Genomic DNA, 22,609 nt, shown 5'->3' on the forward strand with positions numbered 1-22,609 from the left:
CTGTGAACCATCATTTTGAACATACAGTTGAAGTCAGAATTAGTAGTAATTATATACACTTAGAAAATAATCTGAATTTTTTTAATAAAAAAAAAATCTTTTTTCACAGTATGTCTGATAATATTTTTTCTTCTGGAGAAAGTCTTATTTGTTTTATTTTGGCTAGAATAAAAGCTGTTGTAAATTTTTTAAAAAACATTTTAAAGTCTATATTATTAGCCTCTTTAAGCTATATATTTTTTTCGATAGTCTACAGAACAAACCATTATTAAACAATAACTTGCCTAATTACCCTAACCTGCCTAGTTAACCTAATTAACCCAGTTAAGCCTTTAAATGTCACTTTAAGCTGTATAGAAGTGTCTTGAAAATATCTAGTCAAATATTATTTACTGTCATCATGGCAAAGATAAAATAAATCAGTTATTAGAAATGAGTTATTAAAACTATTATGTTTACAAATGTGTTTAAAAAAATCTTCTCTCTGTTAAACAGAAATAGGGGAAAAAGATAAATGGGGGGCTAATAATTCTTAATTCAACTGTAGATATTTTTAGCAATTGCTCATTTAGACAGAAGTCTGGCTCCACCTACTGGTAGTTTCAATGTCACTTTTTAATTATCCTGTAACAGACAAGATACCAGAACAAGAACAATGTCAGCAAAATATGTTGTTATCAATACTGAAAAAGAACTCCTAGTCTACATAAGTGCACTGTTTTACTACTGATCTATTCATCCAAATTCAAAGTGCTTTCACTTCTTAAAGGGGTAGTTCACCCAAAAATAAAAATTCTTTCACTATTTACTCTCCCTTTACTTGTTCCAAACCTTTAGTTCTGTCTTTCTGAGTTCTGAGTTTCTGTCTTTGTCTGAACGCAAAAGAAGATATTTTGAAGATTTATGGAAACCGTTGACTTCCATAGTATTTAAACTCTCCTTGGCCTGCAAAACATCTCCCACTGACCGCACATCTTTTTTTTTTAAGCCAAATAACCAGATATTTGTTGTGCAATAAGGTTTAGCATTACTAACCAACGAGGAGACACACGTGAGCTTGTGCTTCTACAGAATTCCTTCAAAGAAAGAACATCCAGAAAGGAGAAATTAATGGGTTTGTGCTGAATGGTAGCACCATTGACCCATAACAATTCATAGTACCTAATGTCAGTGCGTTTGTATGCTTTTTATACAGTTTTTATTTTAGGTCAGGTGCAATTTAAGAATAAATTGAAATGCTAAGTCAAAATATAAATAGCAGAAGTGAATGAATATATATTTTTTACCTAAGTAAAAGAAACCAGCACCAAATATAAAAGCAGACACGTACATGTTATAATGCCGTCACTAATGATTAAATCGCTGAGGAATATCCAAAAGATAACGTTAGATGTAAGAATTGTAGCTCTGACAAGGGGCATGACAGTTTTGCATGACTGAAAAACGGCTGTCCCAATTGACAGTTTGTGATCATATCTTGGTTCTGTTCTGTTGATATGTGATCTAAATAGCTTGAAACTAATAGAAATATGACCGGTTTGTGCTTCATTTCTATCGAGATCCCAGTGTAGCTGCCATTACGGCCCATTGTTTTTTTTGCCCGCCACCAGGTCTCTGTACAGGTCAGAGGTCACATGACTGAAAAATATCAATTGAGGCCTTGAAACGAAGAACCATACAAGTCTATATTTTTCAGATTTAGAATAATACGATTATTTTCATTTGGATTGTGAACATTATATTTTTATTTCACTTGACAATAGACAACAAAAGCTACTCAATTCTGAGGAGATAGCATTTTTCAGTGTTAGTATTAAAAATCTAATGTTATTGTGATTTATATTTCTCAAATGTGGAAGAACGGTATATGTCCAGTTAATGTGGAATAACAGTATATCTCCAATTCATCAGATCCCACTTTAAACCACTAAAGATCTGATTCCTTTGTCTTAGCTTTAATAAAGTAACAGAAACTTCAGGTTAATATTAAGCATTTCTTTCAAGATTAATAGTATTATTTAAAAACAGAAAATACAGTGTGAACAATGTACAATACATAGACCTTCTTACAGTACAGGCAATAACAATCAATTATTAAAAATAAATAAGTAAATACAACAATAAATACATACAAACAATGCAGAAATACATCATAGCTAACTATTGTTCCGCTACCGATATATATAAATAAATATATAAACAAATAAACTCTGCTTGCCGTAGTTTACACAAGACTGGTGGGAAATCTGCATCAATACTGCTTTATTATATATGGTATGTGGTTTATTTTGATAGGTTAAAGGTGCAGTAGGTGGTCATGACAGACAGACAATCCAGTAGATCATGTCATTCGCCAGTTGGAAAACTTTACTGTACTTTATAATGCTGCAATGCTGAATGAAAAACTGTTTTATATCTAGCACGTTTTCAGCTGTGTAGCAAGAAAAACTTATAATAATGTGCAATATTTCATGCATGCAAGGATCACTGGTCTCACTCTCTTATGCACGTTGTCCTAAAGCAACTACTGTATGCTTAGTGGTTGGCTGACGGGGGTGCAGGAATTACACTCATTACTAAGCCACACTTACATGCTATTTCAGAGCGAATATTCAGAGTAGCATGGTAAACAATATAGGGAGCGCATCACAGGTTGTCATTGTTCAAAAATAAACCAATGTGAATATAAAACCAACTCTACCTCAGTAACGCAGGCTAGGAGGAATAGCGCTATTTACTGACAGTTTTGTTGTTAAACTAAATAAAATCTACATTATCGATGCTATAAAAGGTCCCTTATGAAATTGAAAATAGTCACATCAATCTTTCGCCGAAAGATTTCAGTGGCTGAACAACACTTCTGTGCATATAACCCATTCATAACAACACAATCTACATCAGCTTTGCATGACTGAAATAGTTTAAAACAGAACATTATTTGTCTAAAAGAAATACTTCAGCCATGGTGTCATCCTTACTCCAGCATGCAAAATTAACTCTAATACTGATTCACACTCTAATGGCAGATCTGCGCGAATGGCTGCAGTTTTACAAATCTACATTTGTTGACAGACAGTTTGGGCTACTTATCGCAATTATGGTAATTGTCATACCGACAATATTTAATTGGATGAAAATTTTTTTGTCTTATGCCTCACCCTGAATATAAAAATACATATAAATACATTTAGATCATTTACTTTAAAGGGCACCTATGATGAAAAATCTACTTTTAAAGCTGTTTAGACAGACATATGTGTAGGTATCGTGTATAGACCGTCATATTGATGTGATATAAACACACCCAGTCCTTGTTTTTCAAATTTAACAACATAGAACGGTGGACCAATTGGAGCGGTTTTCAGACTGACTGCAACTTTACGTAGGAGTGTGGTCCTCCCACCCACCAATATTGATCGACAGCTGCGTATAAACATGTCTCCTTAGTAACGCGTATAATCAAATCAACAAGACAGGGTGTGCGCAGAGCAACGAGGAATAAAAGGTCTGTTCGGTTTGCTAGGATCATCAATCATCATCAAATGTGATCAAGAGTGAGTTTCACAAGTTTAACATGTTTTAAAACAGAGCATGTGTGTAATGAATTACAGCGATTCACTTCAGCTTTACTTCATCACCACAGGCGCGTGAACAATTATAAAAGAAGACGCTTCAATCCCGGTTAGTGGACGTTAAATCAGGTTTATTTTGTTCATTAACATAACAGATATTTATCATTGAGGCATGATGACAGGCACGTGGGAACGGTGGGCGGGGAGGACTAGCCTTAAAGGCACAGTACAAAAAACAGCAACAAGCTTTTACCAGCTATAAAACAGACACTTCAGACAGCTATAATAAATAATCTGACAAGTGTTTTGAGCTGAAACTTTACAGACACATTCTGGAGACACAAAAGACTTTTAATAAATCTGAAAAAAGGGATAACCTCGGTGCCCTTTAATCGTTACTAGTGGAATGTGAAGACACTTACAACAAGCACAACAGAAAATGTTTCTAAAGATAATCACCTACTGCATCTTTAATTGTTCTTCAGAGAGAGAGAGATCGATCACCTCACATATATACATATACATTGGTTAATGTCGGCTCTCCGTTTTTGCTGAGGATTTGCCTTTTAATATCCGAAGTGGCCATGGCAGCAAGTGGCATCTCTATTCTTCTGAGTGGACATAAAGGTTTTTTCTGCGTGACGCTATATTAAAGTTTAAAATGCAGACTCTTGGTCGCGCTAAAATATCACCAAACTTTATGTATACAAAGTTCACACATACAATTAATGTCACATTGTTGACTCATTTTTTTATACAGTTGCACTCAATTGATGGAAAAAGTCAAACTAAAGATGTCTCCTTCTGTCCTCCTAGGTTCAGTAGTGCGCTTGAAGGGAGCTATTCTGCGTATGGCGCAGCTGGATGCCAGCGGGACTCTCCTGCCCCATGTTTATGAGCCCTGGTATGAGCCCAACGCCTCTGAGGAGGAGAGAGAGCGGCCACGGAGACGCAGACCCACATCCCCTCCATCATCTCAGGAGAACCAGGACTGTCAGTACGCTGTGGTCTGCTCTGAAAAACAGGCCAAGGTGGTGGCGCTGCCTTCCCAAAACTGCATCTTCGAACACAACATCACTGAAGCATCCTTTGTGCTTAGAGCCGATGTGGTGACGATGACGGCCGGGGTTGGCATCGCCTGTTTCTGTGCCAACGGCCACATCATGACCCTCAGGTGAAATGAATGGCCTGATATTCAAAGCTACTGATCTTGGTATCAATTTAGTTTCAAGTCCACATGAACCTGAAGCTGTGACCGTCTTTATTTTTTTCGTATTGTAACGCAGATCCTAGAGAAACGGAATATTGAATGAGAAATCAGTGGGCGTAGGTTAATTTATCTACTGTAAGCTGATTGGATGTAGTAAACTAGGCATTTCATTCAGAAAGATCGGGAAAGGCATTTTAGAAGAGTTATTACAACCTAACAGACACCTCCTCCTCCTCCTCACCATTTCTGTTTGTTGTCAAACTGACGGTTGGAGGGGCGTGGTTAAAGCTACGGTCACACCAGGCTTTGTGTGTGCGAAATTCTGTCGTGCGGCGCTGCGAAAAGCGGCGGGATTAAACTAGATGATTAGACATTTAAAAAAGCGAGCGATTGCATCATGCTTTAAATTTCTGTCCAGAGAGGTCATGTTTTGATCCTCGATTGGTCTCACGCAGTCAAGTGATGCGATTTCGCAGGTCAGAGTTCACCAAGCTTGAACTTTGCACCGCAGCAACCTGCGAAACTGGACGCATGACCTTGTGTTTCCGGTCTGACGCATTCGCGTGCGTATGAATGGAAGTCTATGGGAAGAAAAGTCAAGTGTGACCGCAGCTTAAGTGTGTTAGCCACGCCTAATGCCTCAGACAGACATAATCTGAGAATTTAACGTAAAATAAACAGGAAGTGCATTTTCAAATACAATTTTAGATTACAAGGCCAAACAATTGTTTTTTTTTAGTGACATACACAGATGAATTGTTCACCACAAAACTAGCAATGTGAGCTAACAAAATCAATATGGTTCGTTTTGATTTCATCTGTACTTTAAGTCACTTTTAAGTAGCGGCTTATTACCTGCCTTACCTTATTACCTGGCTGTTTATTAGTACATACTCTGCGTGATCTCATTGTACATCACTAATTCTACCCAATATCTACCTTAATACTTACTACCATTAATAAACAGCAAATTAGGAGTTTATTGTGCTAAAATCATAGTTAATCATTTGTCCATAGTACATGTCATTAAAGTGAATGAGATTTTAAGCAGGGTTATGATAACTGTTATTGTGTCATTTGCTAATTTTAAATGCAAAGATGACATTATTTGTTATGACAACTTGACACAAGCAAATACATCACAACTGGTCTTTATCTTTGTCATGACAACTTGACATTACCAAGACAGCAAAACCTGTCATAAATCTATCATAAACATGATTGTCATGAGGCATTATAATTGTCATGAATATTTTTCTGATCATTTTTTTAAAGTGGAACAAACTGTATTTGTTATTAAAATGTCTCATTAAGAGTGTCGTTACTCTGTAAAAGATATTTTTAAGAGCGCCATTAATATTTAATTACATTTTAATAACAAATATTAGTTATACCACTGTAGTTGAGCTCAAAAAGTATTAATGAGGCTGTTATAAAATGTATTAAATATTTATAATGGCTTCATGACAGTCATGTTTATGACAAGTTTTGCTGTCTTTGTAATGTCAAGTTGTCATGACAAAGATGAAGACTGGTTGTGATGTATTTGTTTATGTCAGGTTATCATAACAAACAATAGCTATGTTTCCATCCAAAGATGCGAAATAAATTTATGCGCATAAATGGAATATCGCACAAAAGACGTGCGAATAAAGCAGCGTTTACATCCAATGAGTCAAAGAGAAAAAAATTGTCACTTCTTGATTACAGGCACCAAATATCAACAGTAAAAATTGAATTTGCTGCGGTAGTAAAAGCTGCGTGATTTTTTTCTTTATTTAAAAAATGACTTGTGCCTCAGAAGACAATCCCGACACGCAATGAACGTGTGGTGGCATTTGAAGGTGTCAGACGCAGAGCACAGACGCTCTTGACAATTCTGGAGGTCATTGATAATATAATTACACTAATACTGGCGTTTTAGAATGACCAAAACAACATTTCAGATGTTTTACAGTGTGTTCAGCCTGCTGGTTTGTCCATTCACACACATTTTTATCATCACATGATCTCTCACATGATCATTTACGTATTTTTTTTACGCTGTTCTGAACATGTGAACTGTCTGTTTTAGTTTGCCCAGCCTGCGGCCATTGCTGGATGTGAACTACCTTCCTCTAACGGACATGAGGATAGCCAGAACCTTCTGTTTCTCGAACCAAGGCCAAGCCCTGTACCTCACATCCCCCACTGAGATCCAAAGAATCACCTATAGCCAGGAAACCTGTGAAAACCTGCAGGTCAGACTGTGCGCTTCATGCTTTATGTGTGCAGGATGTGTCCCATTGAAAACCCATTGTTTTCAAACATAGATGGACATTTACTCTACTCATTACTTTCAATGATTAAACTGCTAATCGCAATTATTTTGTTCTAAAATTGACATTGACCGTCACAAAATGGATCATCTTGAACTGATTCTGGGCTTACAGTAGTTTTTAACAGCAGATGGCGCAGAATGTATTGATTACAAACAGCCACATTCAGCTTGCATCTACTTCCTTTACTTCCTGTCACTTTAACCTAAAATAATCATAAATAATAAGTAAGGAAAGGTTTAAGCGAATTACAAGAGTGTTCATAGTGAACTGTTTACATTAATCTTGTGACAAAAAACCCAATTTACATGATTCAACCAGACACACAAGCACTCTTTCTCTTGCACATTTAAGTGTATGGTTTAAAACTAGGCTAAAGTGTCTTCTGCTATTAAAAACTAGCATAGAGCGGCATCTGCTGTTAAAAACTAGCCTAGAGTGCCGTCTGCTGTTAAAATCTAGTTTAGAGCGCCGTCTTCTGTTCAAAAGCTAGCCTAGAGCTTCGCCTCCTGTTCAAAACTAGCTAGCTTGCTATTAAAAGCGTAGAGTGCCATCTGCTATTAAAACTAGCCTAGAGCACCATTTACTGTTTAAAATCTAGCTTAGAGTGCCATCTGCTGTTAAAATCTTGCTTAGAGCACATTCTGCTGTTCGAAACTAGCCTAGAGCATCATCTCCTGTTCAAAACTAGCTTACTATTTAATCCAACTTAGAGCGCCATCTACTATTAAAAACTAACCTAACTAGCCATCTGCAGTAAAAAAAAACAAGCCTAGAGCGCCATTTGCTGTTTACAATCTAGCTTAGAGCGCCATCTGCTGTTCAAAACTAGCCTAGAGCATCATCTCCTGTTAAAAACTAGCTTAGAGCACCATCTGCTGTTAAAATCTAGCTTAGAGCGCATTCTACTGTGTGAAACTAGCCTTCAAAACTAGCTTAAACTAGCTAGCTTACTTTTAAAAACTAGCCTAGAGCACCATTTACCATTTAAAATCCAACTTAGAGTGCCATCTGCTATTAAAAACTAACCTAGAGTGCCATCTGCAGTAAAAAAAAAACTAGCCTAGAGCGACATTTGCTGTTTAAAACCAGCCTAAAGCGTCATCTGCTGTTCAAAAGTAGCCTAAACCGTCATCTGCTGTTCAAAACTAGCCTAAATCGTCATCTGCTGTTCAAAAGTAGCCTAAAGCATCGTCTATTGTTCAAAACTAACTTAGAGAGCCCTCTGCTATTAAAAACTAGCCTAGAGCACCATTTACTGTTTAAAATCTAGTTTAGAGCACATTCTAGTGAGTGAAACTAGCCTAAAACGTCGTAGACTGTTCAAAACTAGCTTAAACTAGCTAGCTTGCTATTAACAACTAGCCTAGAGCACCATTTACTGTTTATAATCTAGCTTAGAGCGCCATCTGCTGTTAAAATCTGTCTTAGAGCACATTATACTGTTCAAAACTAGCCTAGAGCATCATCTCCTGTTCAAAACTAGCTTAGAGCACTATCTGCTGTAAAAAACTTGCCTAGAGCACCATTTACTGTTTAAAATCTAGCTTAGAGCGCAATCTACTATTAAAAACTAACATAGAGTGCCATCTGCTGTTTAAATTTAGCCAAATCACAATCATTAAGATAAATTCTTGCATTTATTACAGTTTGTAAGAGTAAATCATTGTAACCCAGAGTACATTTGTCTGAGTTGTTAGATAATCTGTATTGTTTTATCTTGTCAATTTCTCATTTAAACTCTTCTAGTATGTAGTTGTGTTTGTTTATCAATGCAATGGGAGAAATGTACAAAATAAAAGAAAGATGACATTTTCAGGATAAGTAACCGGGCCGATATCACAGAGAGTTATGTTAAAATAGTCAAGGGAAGCAGATTTAATCATCCAGCATTAATTAAGATCTATCATCCTATAATATTGGAGGTTTCTAACATCGCCAACCTGATTTCACTAAATAGGACACAACGGAACAACATTCCAATCAGCCAATTAGAATTAAGGGTTTACCGTTTATGTTAAGTTTAGGTTTACAGTTAGGGTTATGCACTTCTACATGATTATTATCCAACTATTATTCCCCTCTGATTGGGAATAATTTACAGTTATGGTTGGGTTTAGGGGTAGGGAATAGATATCGATTACATTTTCAAACAAAAATGATGTTCCAGGATCAACATAGTTGTTAATCCAGGATCGCATCGTACTTGGCCAAATCATGACGTGCTGCTAGCAATTGAATGGTGCTATTGTTAAAACCACTTTCCACTAAAAACCACTAAAAACACTTTCCATGAACCAAAGCCACAGAAAAAGTGTCTGATTACTGTTTGCTGTGCCTTTCAAGTCCAAATCAGAGAAATCTTGTATTAGATTGGTCTTCATATTCATTTATTTTGAGGTGCTGATTTTTGCAGGAGATGCTTGGAGAGATGTTTACTCTAGTGGAGACTCCAGAAGCTCCAAACAGAGGCTTCTTCAAGGGCTTGTTTGGAGGCGGCGCTCAGTCCTTGGACAGAGAGGATCTGTGTAAGCAACAAACTATCACTCACACATCAAAAAATGTTGTCTGATTTTCTTCAATTAGACTAAATTAAAGAAAGACTAAATACAAGTTAGTTATTTGCGCAGATGTCTGTACCAGTTCTCATTTTAAAGCAAACAAGAATTTTAATATACAATACACTTAAAAATAAATGTTACAAGTATTTCACAGTGACGACAAAACTATTTTGGCTTTCAGGTAAACATTTTTAATAATCTAAAGAACATTCTACTGACTAGATATTTTTCAAGATACGAGCATTCAGCTTAAAGTGCAATTTAAAGGCTTAATTAGGTTATGTAGGCAAGTCATTGTTGAACAGTAGTTTCCTCTGCAGACAATCAAAAAATATATTACTTATGGGGCTAATACTACTGATCTTAAAATAGGTTTAAAAATATTTATATCTGCTTTTATTCTAGCTGACATAAAACAAGTAAGACTTTCTCCAGAAGAAAAAATATTGTCAGACCTACTGTGAAAAATTCCCTGCTCTGTTAAACATCATTTGGGAAATATTTGAAAAAGAAAATAAAATATACAGGAGGGCGAATAATTTTGACTTGAACTGTTTATCGTTTTGAATAATCGTGATTACAATTATGACCAAAATAGTCCTGATTATGATTTTTCCCATAACCGAGCAGCCCTACTTTGCATCAAATTACAAAAAAACTAATTACAGCTTATGCGAGGTGTTTCTAATGCAGTGTCTATGGGTGCAGGACAGTACATTTGACGTTGTTCTCTCTTCTGGCTGCCGTTACCTGTCTCACACTATTTTTTTTTCCATATTCTGAAAGTCTCAATAACACCATCCTGGAGTTTTTCTTTTATTATTTCAGCTAATAGGATTGTAAAAACATTATTTGTTGTACTCTAACATTCACTGCACTCTTAAGTTTACCCTACTATGACGACTTTTGCTACTGAGAAACCTGTAAATGTGAAAAGGCTTCACTGATCTTAAATGAAATCTCTGCTGTTTGTTGTGGTTTACAGTTGGAGAGGTGGCTGCTGGGAAGGCCTCACGCAGCCTAGCACAGCACATCCCAGGTCCTGGCGGTATGGAGGGCATGAAGGGGGCGGCGTCAGGTGTGGTCGGAGAGCTTGCGCGGGCGAGGATAGCGCTGGATGAGAGAGGACAGAAACTGGGAGAGCTGGAGGAGAGGACGGCAGCCATGATGGCCAGCGCAGACTCCTTCTCCAAACATGCGCATGATGTGAGACGATCATCTGCACTTCACCACAACTGCTGCTTTTTAGAACCATACACAGGCTAGGCTATAGGATTTTATGGCGAATCAAGCAGATGTCATTATTTGTGACACCTTGCAGTTTTTACCAAATATAAAAATAACCAAATAAATTTTAATTCAAATGTATCTTTTACCAATTCATATACAATTTGTTTCTTTCTGTTCAATAAATATTCATTAAACAACACACACACAACTGTTATTACAGCTTTTCTACTCAGTGATGTTCTAATGCTTTTATACGGCCAGTTCTTAAGTATGCCAGTTCAGTCTGGGGCAGACTTCCTAAAAGTCTCTGTAAGGAGTTAGAGAGGATCCAAAAGCGATGTTGTTGGATAAAAAGTATTCCCTCTTCAACTTTCCCAACACTAAATGAAAGGCGTGAGGTAGCCACCATACGTACTCTCGCTAAAATACTCAGTGACAGTGTATCGACACTGCATTGTTTCCTGCCTAGGTCTCCAGTGTCATCCTACCATTTTCAGCAACATAAGACTTTTGCTAACCCCAGGAGTAAAACTAAACGTCATGATCTTTCCTTTATGCTCTAAAATTGTTGTATAGATCAGTGGTTCTCAAACTTTTAAACCAGCGACTCCCAATATAAGATCGACAAGAACTCGCGACCCCCCATTACCAAAGCATATACAAACAATAAAAATAGCTTCTTTTTAAGCTGTTCACAATATTTACAGCTGTTATAGCTTTATAGCTGTTAACTATATTTACTATACATTACAGGGCTCGAAATTAACATTTTTGCCTGGTAGTACTGGTGCTCCTAACTTTAAAAATGTAGGCGCAGCAGGCAAAATTTAGTGGCACCCACCAATTATCGCACTGTTACTACAAGTTTTATAAACAGATTTATTGCATTTGAAATCAACACTAATCAAAACTAACAAGCAAATATATATATATATATATATGCATGCGTGAGGAAAATATGTCTCAATGAAATCCCGTTATCACAAGAAAATACATTTTTATAACATAATTGAGTGACCAAAAGATATCACGGACGAACCGCTCACCGGCCCGGCACGCACTGCTTGACATGAATTCATTAATGAATCTGTTAACGATAACTGTGCTGTGTTCTCATGGGTGGTGTCTGATATTGCACAGATGCTTTTGACATATACCTTATTATTTGCATACGTCATTTTAATAGCAATACCGGTCTTTTCATGAGCTGCAATATTAGTTTAATCTTAGTCAGTGCAAGCCCTTTTGCGATGGTGTATGTGGTGTTAACTTTTACAAATAGCTGCCACTTGTACGGCTGACCGCTATTTTCATAGCGTACTTGAAGCCAATGGAAGTCTTTTATCCACTCTTCGAAAAATGTAGATGGTGGATTAACATTCACAACATGATCAGTAATCAGATGTGCCATTATTTGTAGCTTTAGGTGTTTCTAAGACAAAATCTGTCAGTGTTGTTTTCATTCTCATCTTCAGCGCTTTACATTTTCGCAGTTGTAGCTCCTGTCACCTGAAGACAGGAGGCATTGACTGAGTGATTGACAGCTGATTTTAACCAATCATTCGTGTTCAGTTCTTAGAGCAGTGGGCCAATAAGAAGAGCGCGAAGGCGGGGCAAGCGTTGAAGGCTTTCTTTATTGCGTTAAGTTGACATGACAACAGTTTTAAACTGTTCCTGAGCGCTGCGTTCCAAGTACAAAGATGCATTCTGCCTGAACGTGTCCTAAATACTTTATGTATCTGTAATATCTTTTTAAAAATCTGAAAATATTAGCTTTCACTTATAATACTGAAAAATGATTATTATAATCACTGAAAATTACACAATTTTTAAATCACTCTCGCGACCCCTTGAAATTATTCTGCGACCCCCGCAGGGGTCACGACACCCAGTTTGAGAACCACTGGTATAGATAACTTATAATTTATAGTGTTTTGTTTTTTTAATTATTGTTTTTACTTTGTTTGTTTATCATGTTATATATTAGTATTTCTATTAGTCAAATATTGTTTCGAGTGTGTGTTTGATGCATTTCAGGGAATTGTGCTGCAATACCCTGCCCTGTCAAATTTTAATTCAACTAAACTAGACTAAAAAAGTAATAAAGACAATCAATAGTCAATCAATCAATTGAAAAATAACACCTGCAGTCTTTACTGCATACTGTAAGTATAGAATTTTCCTTTTCTCTATAAATCCCTCCAGAATTTTGAGAAAAATATTTAGATTTTTTGTGATTTAAATGATTGATCATGTGGTGAGTTTTTGCAAAATTTGCGTCTAAGTTTTGCTGTGAAAATAAACACAGATGTACACGTCTTAATTCTTTGAGAACATTGATCTCTGTAATTTAAACAAAGAAAACACTGAGAGAAACTAGAGTTTACCCCTAAAGCGGCAGTATTAAATTTGAAAATTAAACCTATTGTTTGAAAAGAAATGCTAAGTGGTCCTTATTGTTTGATGGCTATTTGAACATGTTGGTGGAAATGATGCAGAGCATGCTTTCTTGTGTGGAACCAGCCGCTAAAATCTTGGGCTATGGACAATGTAAACATTTATTAATAAATCCACCTTCACCGTTTTTCCCAATTCCGGGAGAGTTACGGTGTGGAGAAGCCCCAATGAAGCACATCACCCAGACTGTTACATGCCCAGAGTGATACATGGGGGTGGATCAGTGGTGGTTTGGGCTGCAATATCATGGCATTCCCGAGGACCAATACCTTGTCGACCTAATGGTTCAAGACTGGTGGTTTGAGTGGTTTGATAAACATGAAAGTGTAGTTGGCCTGCACAGTCACCAGGTTTAAATATTATTAAGACACCTTTGGAGTGTTTTGGAGGAGCGAGTCGGGCTTTCCTCCACGAGCATCACGTAGTGAACTGCTTTTGAGTTCACTAGGTTTTGAGTGATTCTCAACTTTTGAGTTCACTAGGTTTTGAGTGATTCTCAACTTTTGAGTTCACTAGGTTTTGAGTGATTCTCAACTTTTGAGTTCACTAGGTTTTGAGTGATTCTTCACTTTTGAGTTCACTAGGTTTTGAGTGATTCTCAACTTTTGAGTTCACTAGGTTTTGAGTTATTCTCAACTTTTGAGTTCACTAGGTTTTGAGTGATTCTCAACTTTTGAGTTCACTAGGTTTTGAGTGATTCTTCACTTTTGAGTTCACTCGGTTTTGAGTGATTATCAACTTTTGAGTTCACTCGGTTTTGAGTTATTCTCAACTTTTGAGTTCACTAGGTTTTGAGTGATTCTCAACTTTTGAGTTCACTCGGTTTTGAGTGATTCTCAACTTTTGAGTTCACTAGGTTTTGAGTGATTCTTCACTTTTGAGTTCACTCGGTTTTGAGTGATTCTCAACTTTTGAGTTCACTAGGTTTTGAGTGATTCTTCACTTTTGAGTTCACTAGGTTTTGAGTGATTCTCAACTTTTGAGTTCACTAGGTTTTGAGTTATTCTCAACTTTTGAGTTCACTAGGTTTTGAGTGATTCTCAACTTTTGAGTTCACTAGGTTTTGAGTGATTCTTCACTTTTGAGTTCACTAGGTTTTGAGTGATTCTTCACTTTTGAGTTCACTAGGTTTTGAGTGATTCTTCACTTTTGAGTTCACTAGGTTTTGAGTGATTCTTCACTTTTGAGTTCACTAGGTTTTGAGTGATTCTTCACTTTTGAGTTCACTCGGTTTTGAGTGATTCTCAACTTTTGAGTTCACTAGGTTTTGAGTTATTCTCAACTTTTGAGTTCACTAGGTTTTGAAATACAGCCATATACTTTAGGTCACACAAGATATTTGTGTTGGCCAATTGATTTCATAGAGAATTCCTGTTTGTCTTCTCCAGATGATGCTGAAATACAAGGACAAGAAATGGTACCAGCTCTGAGGGCCTGCAGGGAGTCAGCGGAAGACAGCAGATCCATCATCTCTCCTCGGTTTCTTCCTTCTCTTCCCGTATCTTTCCCTCTCTGTGATGTCTAGAGACTCGGCACAACGTCCCGCGGCATTACCTCCAGCAGAGGAGACAGTAGGCGAAGGAACCAGACGAGTCAAACGCATTGGGATGGGATTTCCCGGCACTAAAGTTTCCTCCCCTGAAAACAAAAAGCTGTATTTCTTGTCATGTAGAGGAGGCTTTTAACCGGTGCTGCCCCCTGTTGTACACCATCATCCGCCCCACGCTGTCATTTTCACTGCCATTCGATCTGCGAAACAAACTACACGGAGAAAGAAACCGAATGAAATGGAGACTAACGTGTGCAGCATTGCCAAGCTTAATGCTTCTGATAATCTGTCACTAGTGCAAGAAAACATTGCATGTCTAGTGATTTCATGTAGGAAATTAGTGCGTTTTCTTGGTTTTTAGGAAAAGGGGGCACTGTAAAAAGCGATTTCTAGACGTTACTTTAAAAAAAAAAAGCGAGTAAACCCATTGCTTTTAAAGCAATGAGTTGACTTTACTTAAATTGAGTTAACCCGTTGCTTTTAAAGTTGACTTAACTTAAGTTGACTTACAATAGGTTTATCACTTTTTAAATTAAAATCTACTTGTCTCTTTTAAAGCAGCTAGTTAACTCACTTTTTTTTTTAAAGTAAAGCATGTAATCGCTTTTTACAGTGCGAGTCGTGTGAATATATTTCTGATTAATATTTCACTCTGGAATTAATATTTTGCATGAAGAGAATCTTACTTTTGTTCTTTATGCAATATATTTGTTGCGAATGTAGGGTGAAATATAAGCAGTGTTTCACAAGACTCCTTTAGTAATCACGTTTGCTATAGAAAAGGGCGGATTGTCTTTTATTTTTATATATATATATATATATATATATATATATATATATATATATATATGTATATGTGTATGTGTGTGTGTATATGTGTATATATATATATATATATATATATATATATATATATATGTGTGTAAATATATATGTGTGTATATATATATATATATATATATATATATGTATATATATATATATATATATATATATATATATATATATATATATATATATATATATATATGTGTAAATATATATGTATGTGTAAATATATATATATATATATATATATATATATATATATATATATATATATATATATATATATATATATATATATATATATATATATATATATATATATGTGTGTGTGTAAATATATATGTGTAAATATATATGTGTGTGTATATATATATATATATATATATACACATATATATTTACCCATATATATATATATATATATGTGTGTGTAAATATATATATACGTATATACATACATATATATATATATATATATATATATATATATATATATATATATATATATATATATATATATATATATATATATATATATATATATATATATATATATAAGGGGGATGGAGGATCATTTAATTTCACCTCTAAAGGGCTGGAAGTTGCTGTATTTACCACATATCATGGGATTATTTGGCCTGGGTTGGTCATGCATCATTTGGTTTGTTGTTTCGTCTGAAGGACACATTGGTTTACACTGGATCATGTCTCTAAAGAGCTTTTAGGGAAGAGCTCGGATTTTGATGTACACTAGATGCTTTGTTGACACTGGAGAAGGATTTTTTTTTTTTATGTAAAAATGTTTATTTTCAGGCCAATTTGGGAGAAATATGGACAATAACAAATGTTATAAAGAATATATTTATAAATAATTTAAAAAGAAATTAACCTAGAGGTTGGTGTTGTCTATATTTTACACAAAAATTGGCATGTTTTTAGAGTGTAAGGAATGCAGGTGAGTCTTAAAAAACATATCTGGCTTGTATTTCACTCTGAAATCAAAAGAAGAAATGAAGAAACTCAAGCTTATTTTTTTAAACACATTTTTGTTAAATTTAATACAAAACATTTGTGTAAATTTGCGATGATGCAAATGCTACCATGATCCAAAAATATTTATCAGTTGTTTTTTTGTGAATTAGGGTTAAAAATGTGCACAAAAAGAAGAAAAATGTGCATAATTTTCTGCAAGCAAACTATAATTTTCTATTTTCCAGATTTTTTGGGTGAAATATGACTCAGATTAGAATGTCACAAAAACATATTTCTGGCTCAAATTTCACTCCAGCAGAAAAAATTGAGACGGTACAAATAAATATTTACCAGTTACATTTTCCTTAGAGTATGGAATAAAAGATTTGCCTAATTGCCTTGTAAATGTGCAAAAAAGATCTGCAAGCAACCTATGAGCAACCAATGATTGTCCTTCAATTTCTCCGATTTTTGAGTGAAATATGACTCACAGAATCTCACATATTTCTGGCTCATATTTCACTCCAAAGTCAAAAGATAAATATTTATTTTAAAGCAAATTGTAGAAACACTACCATGATGAATACATATTTACCAAGAAGTATTTTTTAGTCCAATATAGAATGAAAATGTGCCTAATTGCCTTGCAAATGTGCAAAAAAGTCAAAAGACGAGTATTTATTGTAAGGAAAATTAAGCATTTTTTTTTTCGAATACCATTTTTTTATGCAATAAAAATTTAGATTAGTATAAATTTGAGACGGTACAAATACTACCATGAACCATAAATATTCATCAATTGAATTGTTTTTGCGCAATATGGAATAAAAATGTGCAAAAAAATTGGCTTAATTTTCTGCAAGCAAACTACAATTTAGAGATTTTCAGATTTTAGGGTGAAATATGAAATATTTCTGGCTCATATTTTACTCCAAAGTCAAAAGAAAAATATTTATTATAAAGAAAATTAAGCATTTTTTTCCCAATACCATTTTTTGTGTAAACGTTTCTTAAAAATACACATTAATAATAATACTATAAATTTGAGAATTAAGGTACAAATACTACCATGATGCATAAATATCAATTAATTAATTAATTATTATTATTATTATTTGCACAATATGAAACAAAAATGTGCCTAATTGACTTGCAAATGTGCAAAGAAAAAAAGAAAACAAATGGCTCAATTTTCTGCAAGCAACCTATTATTTTGAGTTTCTCAGATTTCAGGGTGAAATGAACAGGTTTGAACAGGTTTGACTCGGGTGAACCACTACTGAATACACTGTAAAAATATCCATTAATCTACAGTTTCCGTCTACGATTCACAGGTATTTTTACATTTATTTACAGCAATGAATTGCATTATGGGACATTGGTCCCTGCTCTATTGACTTTTGATGTTAAAAACTCAAAGTGACTTTTATTGACATCTTAGTCATTTGAAATCATATATAAGAAATAATATACAGTATATAGAGAGAATTAAGTCTGTAAAATAACAGAAACTAGTAGCAGGTTTTTGTACCATAATTTACAACACCAACTCAGACAATATATCACTTCATACTATAAAAATCATCAATAAAAGTCACTTGTTTAACTTTTCAACATCAAAACTTGAAGGAAAGATAGAAAGTCTTAACATTCAATTCAAAAGCTTTTAAAACAGCTTAATTGACTGATATTTTTGACAGTGTATCTCCTATTTCAGAGATCTGGAGAGAGAGAAAATCTAATGTCCTCTGCTATGTTTGTGGGGTTCAGAAGCGTGAGGCATGATCTTGATTATGTGCCTTGTGATGATTGATGGACGCCGGTGGAATGTGACAGATTACTGAATCTTCATATGCAAAACAGGTACCTCCCCCATATTTCCGCAGTTTAACGCAACCGCTCCGAGACGAAGAAATCCCACGGTTTATAGGGGGGACCCAGTACAGAACCCTGTTGCATTCCTCATCCGAAAAACACGACGAATGGATTTCTTTTTTTCTAAGAAGCCTTTTTGGGATGGACAAATGCATGAGTTGGTCATCCTCACAGAGAGCCGAATATATCTTATCTCTGTGTTTGTTGCTGCAGTGGAAGTGACCATCCTCTCGGTCCACAGGGGGGTTTACCTTCTGCCTTTATGCTTTGCGACCCATGAATATATGCTAACCTCGACCTCCTGTGCGTATACGTGTGTGCGTTGGTGGACATACATGTATGCCGGAATATGTGTATGCTGGCGTTTCTATAAAAACTGAAGATACAATATATTTGAAAAGCATATATGTTTTCTTTAGGTGTGTTTTTCTTATTTATGAGGTGCAAGACATTGCTGCTATTTGTGTTGAATTAGGAGCATCTGGCAGATCTGTTGATGCTTGTTATTTTCTTATGGGGCTTTTTTTTGTCGTCACATTGCTGCCAAATGTTGTAAATATGAATACTTCTGAAGACAAACGTGAGAGTGCTGACAGACGCAGTCAGAGTGAGTGAGGATGCTGGCTGTGATCTGAGTAGACTCCAAAGAGTTGCTTTGCTGTGAAAGTTTGTTCTCATTGAGAGGAGAAAATCGTTCATTATAGTTTAAAACACACTGAATGTGGCATCAGAGTTTGGAATATTTGCTTTTTTTAATTGAAGAGGCTCATCAAGGCTGAATTAAATTGACCTTAAAATATATATATATATATATATATATATATATATATATATATATATATATATATATATATATATATATATATATTTAAATAATAATAATAATAATAATTATGTGCATTTTTTTATTAAAACAAGTAATTAAATTTACTTAATTTAAAATCTATTTTAAGAAATAAAATATTAATGTGCATTTATTCCTCTAGGCTGAAATAAATGACCAATAAATTAAATTAATTGTAAAATAATAATATTGTGCATTTAAAAAGTTTTTAATAATTAAATTGACACTTAAATTAAATTAACTTATAAAATAAAATAATAAGCACAATCGCCTCACAGCAAGAAGGTCGCTGTTTTGAGCCCCAGCTGGGTCAGTTGGCATTTCTGTGTGGAGTTTGCATGTTCTCCTGTGCTGCTCCGGTTTCCCCCATAGTCCAAACACATGCGCTATTGGTGAATTGGGTAAACTAAATTGGTTGTAGTGTATGTGTGTGAATGCAAGAGTGGATGGGTGTTTCCCAGTGTTGGGTTGCGGCTGGAAGGGCATCCGCTGCGTAAAACATATGCTGGATGAGTTGGCGGTTCATTCCGTTGTGGCGACCCCTGATTAATAAAGGGACTAAGCCGAGAAGAAAATGCATGAAAATAAAATAATGTGCATATTTTCTCCAAGACTGACTGAAATTAACCATTAAATTAAATAAATTGTAAAAAAAAACAAATAATGGTAATAATAATAATGTGCATTTTTAGGTGATTAAATTGACACTTAAATTGATTATTAAGTGAAAATAAATAAATAAAAAGTATAATAATAATGTGCATTTTTCCCCAAGGCTGAAATAAATTGACCATTAAGTTAAGTTAATTGTAAAAACAGATATAATTACAATAATAGTATGCATTTGTAAATCAATAAATTGGCACCTAAATTAATTTGACTATTAAAATATTTTTTTTTAATGAAAAAATATTGTGCATTTTTCCCAAGGCTGAATTAAATTGATCAATAAAATAAATGTATTGTTTTATATATAAATAATTGAATTGACACTTAAATTAATTTGACTATTAAATTCAAATACATTTAAAAATAATACTAATAGTAATGTGCAGTTTAGCCAAATAAGGCTGAATTAAATTGACCATTAAATTAAAGGAATTGTAAAGAATAATAAAAATAAAATAATGTGCATTTTTAAATGATTAAATCGACACTTAAATTCATTTGACTATATAATTAAAATACATTTTTAAAAACTTTAATATTAATGTGAATTTTTTCTCAAGGCTGAATTAAATTGACTAATAAATTAAATTAATTGTAATAATAATCCTAATAATGTGCACTTTTAAAAAAAAGATGAAATAAATAATTAAATTGACTATTAAATTTAAGTAAATTAAGAAAAAGAATAATAATGTGGATTTTTTTCAGAGGCTGAATTAAATTGATTAATAAATTACATTTATTGTAAAAAAAAAAAAAAATAATAATAATAATATTGTGCTTCAAAAAATAATATTTAAATTGACACTTAAATTAATTTGACTATTAAATAAAAATAAAAATAAAAATGTGCATTTTTCCCCAAGGCTGGATTAAATTGACCATTAACATATATATATATATATATATATATAGTGCATTTAAAAAAATCACTAAAATTTATTTGTCTATTAAATTAAAATACTTATTTTTTTTAAATTCTCAACGCTGAATTAAATTGACAAATAAATTAAATTAATTGTAATAATAATAATAATAATAGTGCACATTTTAAATGAATAAGTTGTGACTGATTTGACTATTGAATTAAAATACATTTTAAAAAACGAAATAATACTGTGCATTTTTTCCCCAAGGCTGAATTAAATTGACAAATGAATTAAATTAATTGTAATAATAATAATAGTGCACATTTTAAATGAATAAGTTGCGACTTATTTGACTTTAGAATTAAAATACATTTTAAAAAACGAAATAATACTGTGCATTTTTTCCCCAAGGCTGAATTAAATTGACATTAAATTAATTGTAGGAATAATAATAATAATAATAATAATAATAATAATAATAATGTGCACTCTTTAAATGTTTATGCATTCTTTAAAGTTTATGTCATTTATTTTTGTGATTAAATGCTGAATTTTCAGCACCATTACTCCAGTCTTCGGTGTCACACGATCCTTCAGAAATCATCCTAATATGCTAATTTGGAGCTTAATTCATAAATTATAATAATAAGAATAATTCTTATTATCAATTAAAAGTGTCATCTGCTTAATACTTTTGTGGAAATAACAGACATTTATTACATTTAAATATATTAAAACACGTGGCACGGTGGCTCAGGGGAATCCTCCGGGTGCTCCGGTTTCCCCCACAGTCCAAAGACATGCGCTATAGGTGAATTGAAGAAACTAAACTGGCTGTAGTGTATAAGTGTGTATGGATGTTTCCCAGTACTGGGTTGCAGCTGGAAGGGCTTCCGCTGCTAAAACATATGCTGGAATAGTTGGTGGTTCATTCCACTGTGGTGATCCCTGATGAATAAAGGGACTAAGCTAAAGGAAAATGAAGGCAGAACAATAATAATGATTCTTATTATAAATTAAAAATTTGATCTGCTTATTTTTTTGTTGTTGAAATTGGTACATTTGTTCTGGGTTTAGTAAAATAATTATTCAGAACCACATTTAAAAAAAAATAAAAATCTCGGTGCTCAATTACTATCAAAATATGAAACCAGTTTTTGCAGCATTCATAAAAAAAATAATAATTAGATATTAGCATATTAGAACGATTCCTGAAGGATCAGTAAAGACTAAAGTTGATGCTGAAAATTCAGTTTTGGATTTAAAAAAAAACATTTTTAAATAAATAAAAAAATAATTTTACATTTTTTTATTTATTTATTTGTTTTGTTTTTTAAGTATAATACCGTTTCCCAATTTTACAGGTTTTACCTGTATTGGGGAAAGTTACTTTTGAAAGTAATGCATTACAATATTGAGTTACTCCCCCAAAAAGTAACTAGATGCATTACTTAGTTACTTTTTATGGTAAATAATGCGTTGCGTTACTTTTAAGTTACTTTTTCTAACCAGGCTGAGGCTTGATCTCTTTTAGAACTTTAAGAACTAAAAAACACATAAAAATTTTTATTTAGTGCGAGACAATCGTCAAAAGTTAGAATGTGGTGGTGGTGGGTGGGGGGGGGGGGGGGTTGTGCTGTATTGGGGCAAGGCAA

At 34.0% G+C, this 22,609-nt stretch overlaps 1 protein-coding gene across 1 annotated transcript in view; it reads left to right on the forward strand.

Moving 5' to 3' along the window:
- stxbp5b (syntaxin binding protein 5b (tomosyn)) overlaps positions 1 to 15,327 on the forward strand; it is a 157,508-nt gene extending 142,181 nt beyond the window's left edge. Inside the window, 5 exon segments of the mRNA XM_056476757.1 lie at positions 4,389 to 4,746; positions 6,857 to 7,022; positions 9,517 to 9,628; positions 10,647 to 10,867; positions 14,737 to 15,327. Coding sequence (XP_056332732.1) covers positions 4,389 to 4,746; positions 6,857 to 7,022; positions 9,517 to 9,628; positions 10,647 to 10,867; positions 14,737 to 14,778 — 899 coding nt within the window. The 3' untranslated portion in view covers positions 14,779 to 15,327.
- Positions 15,328 to 22,609: the final 7,282 nt, after the last annotated feature.

This window comes from Danio aesculapii, chromosome 17 (assembly GCF_903798145.1).
Source record: "Danio aesculapii chromosome 17, fDanAes4.1, whole genome shotgun sequence".
Taxonomy (NCBI): Eukaryota; Metazoa; Chordata; class Actinopteri; order Cypriniformes; family Danionidae; genus Danio; species Danio aesculapii.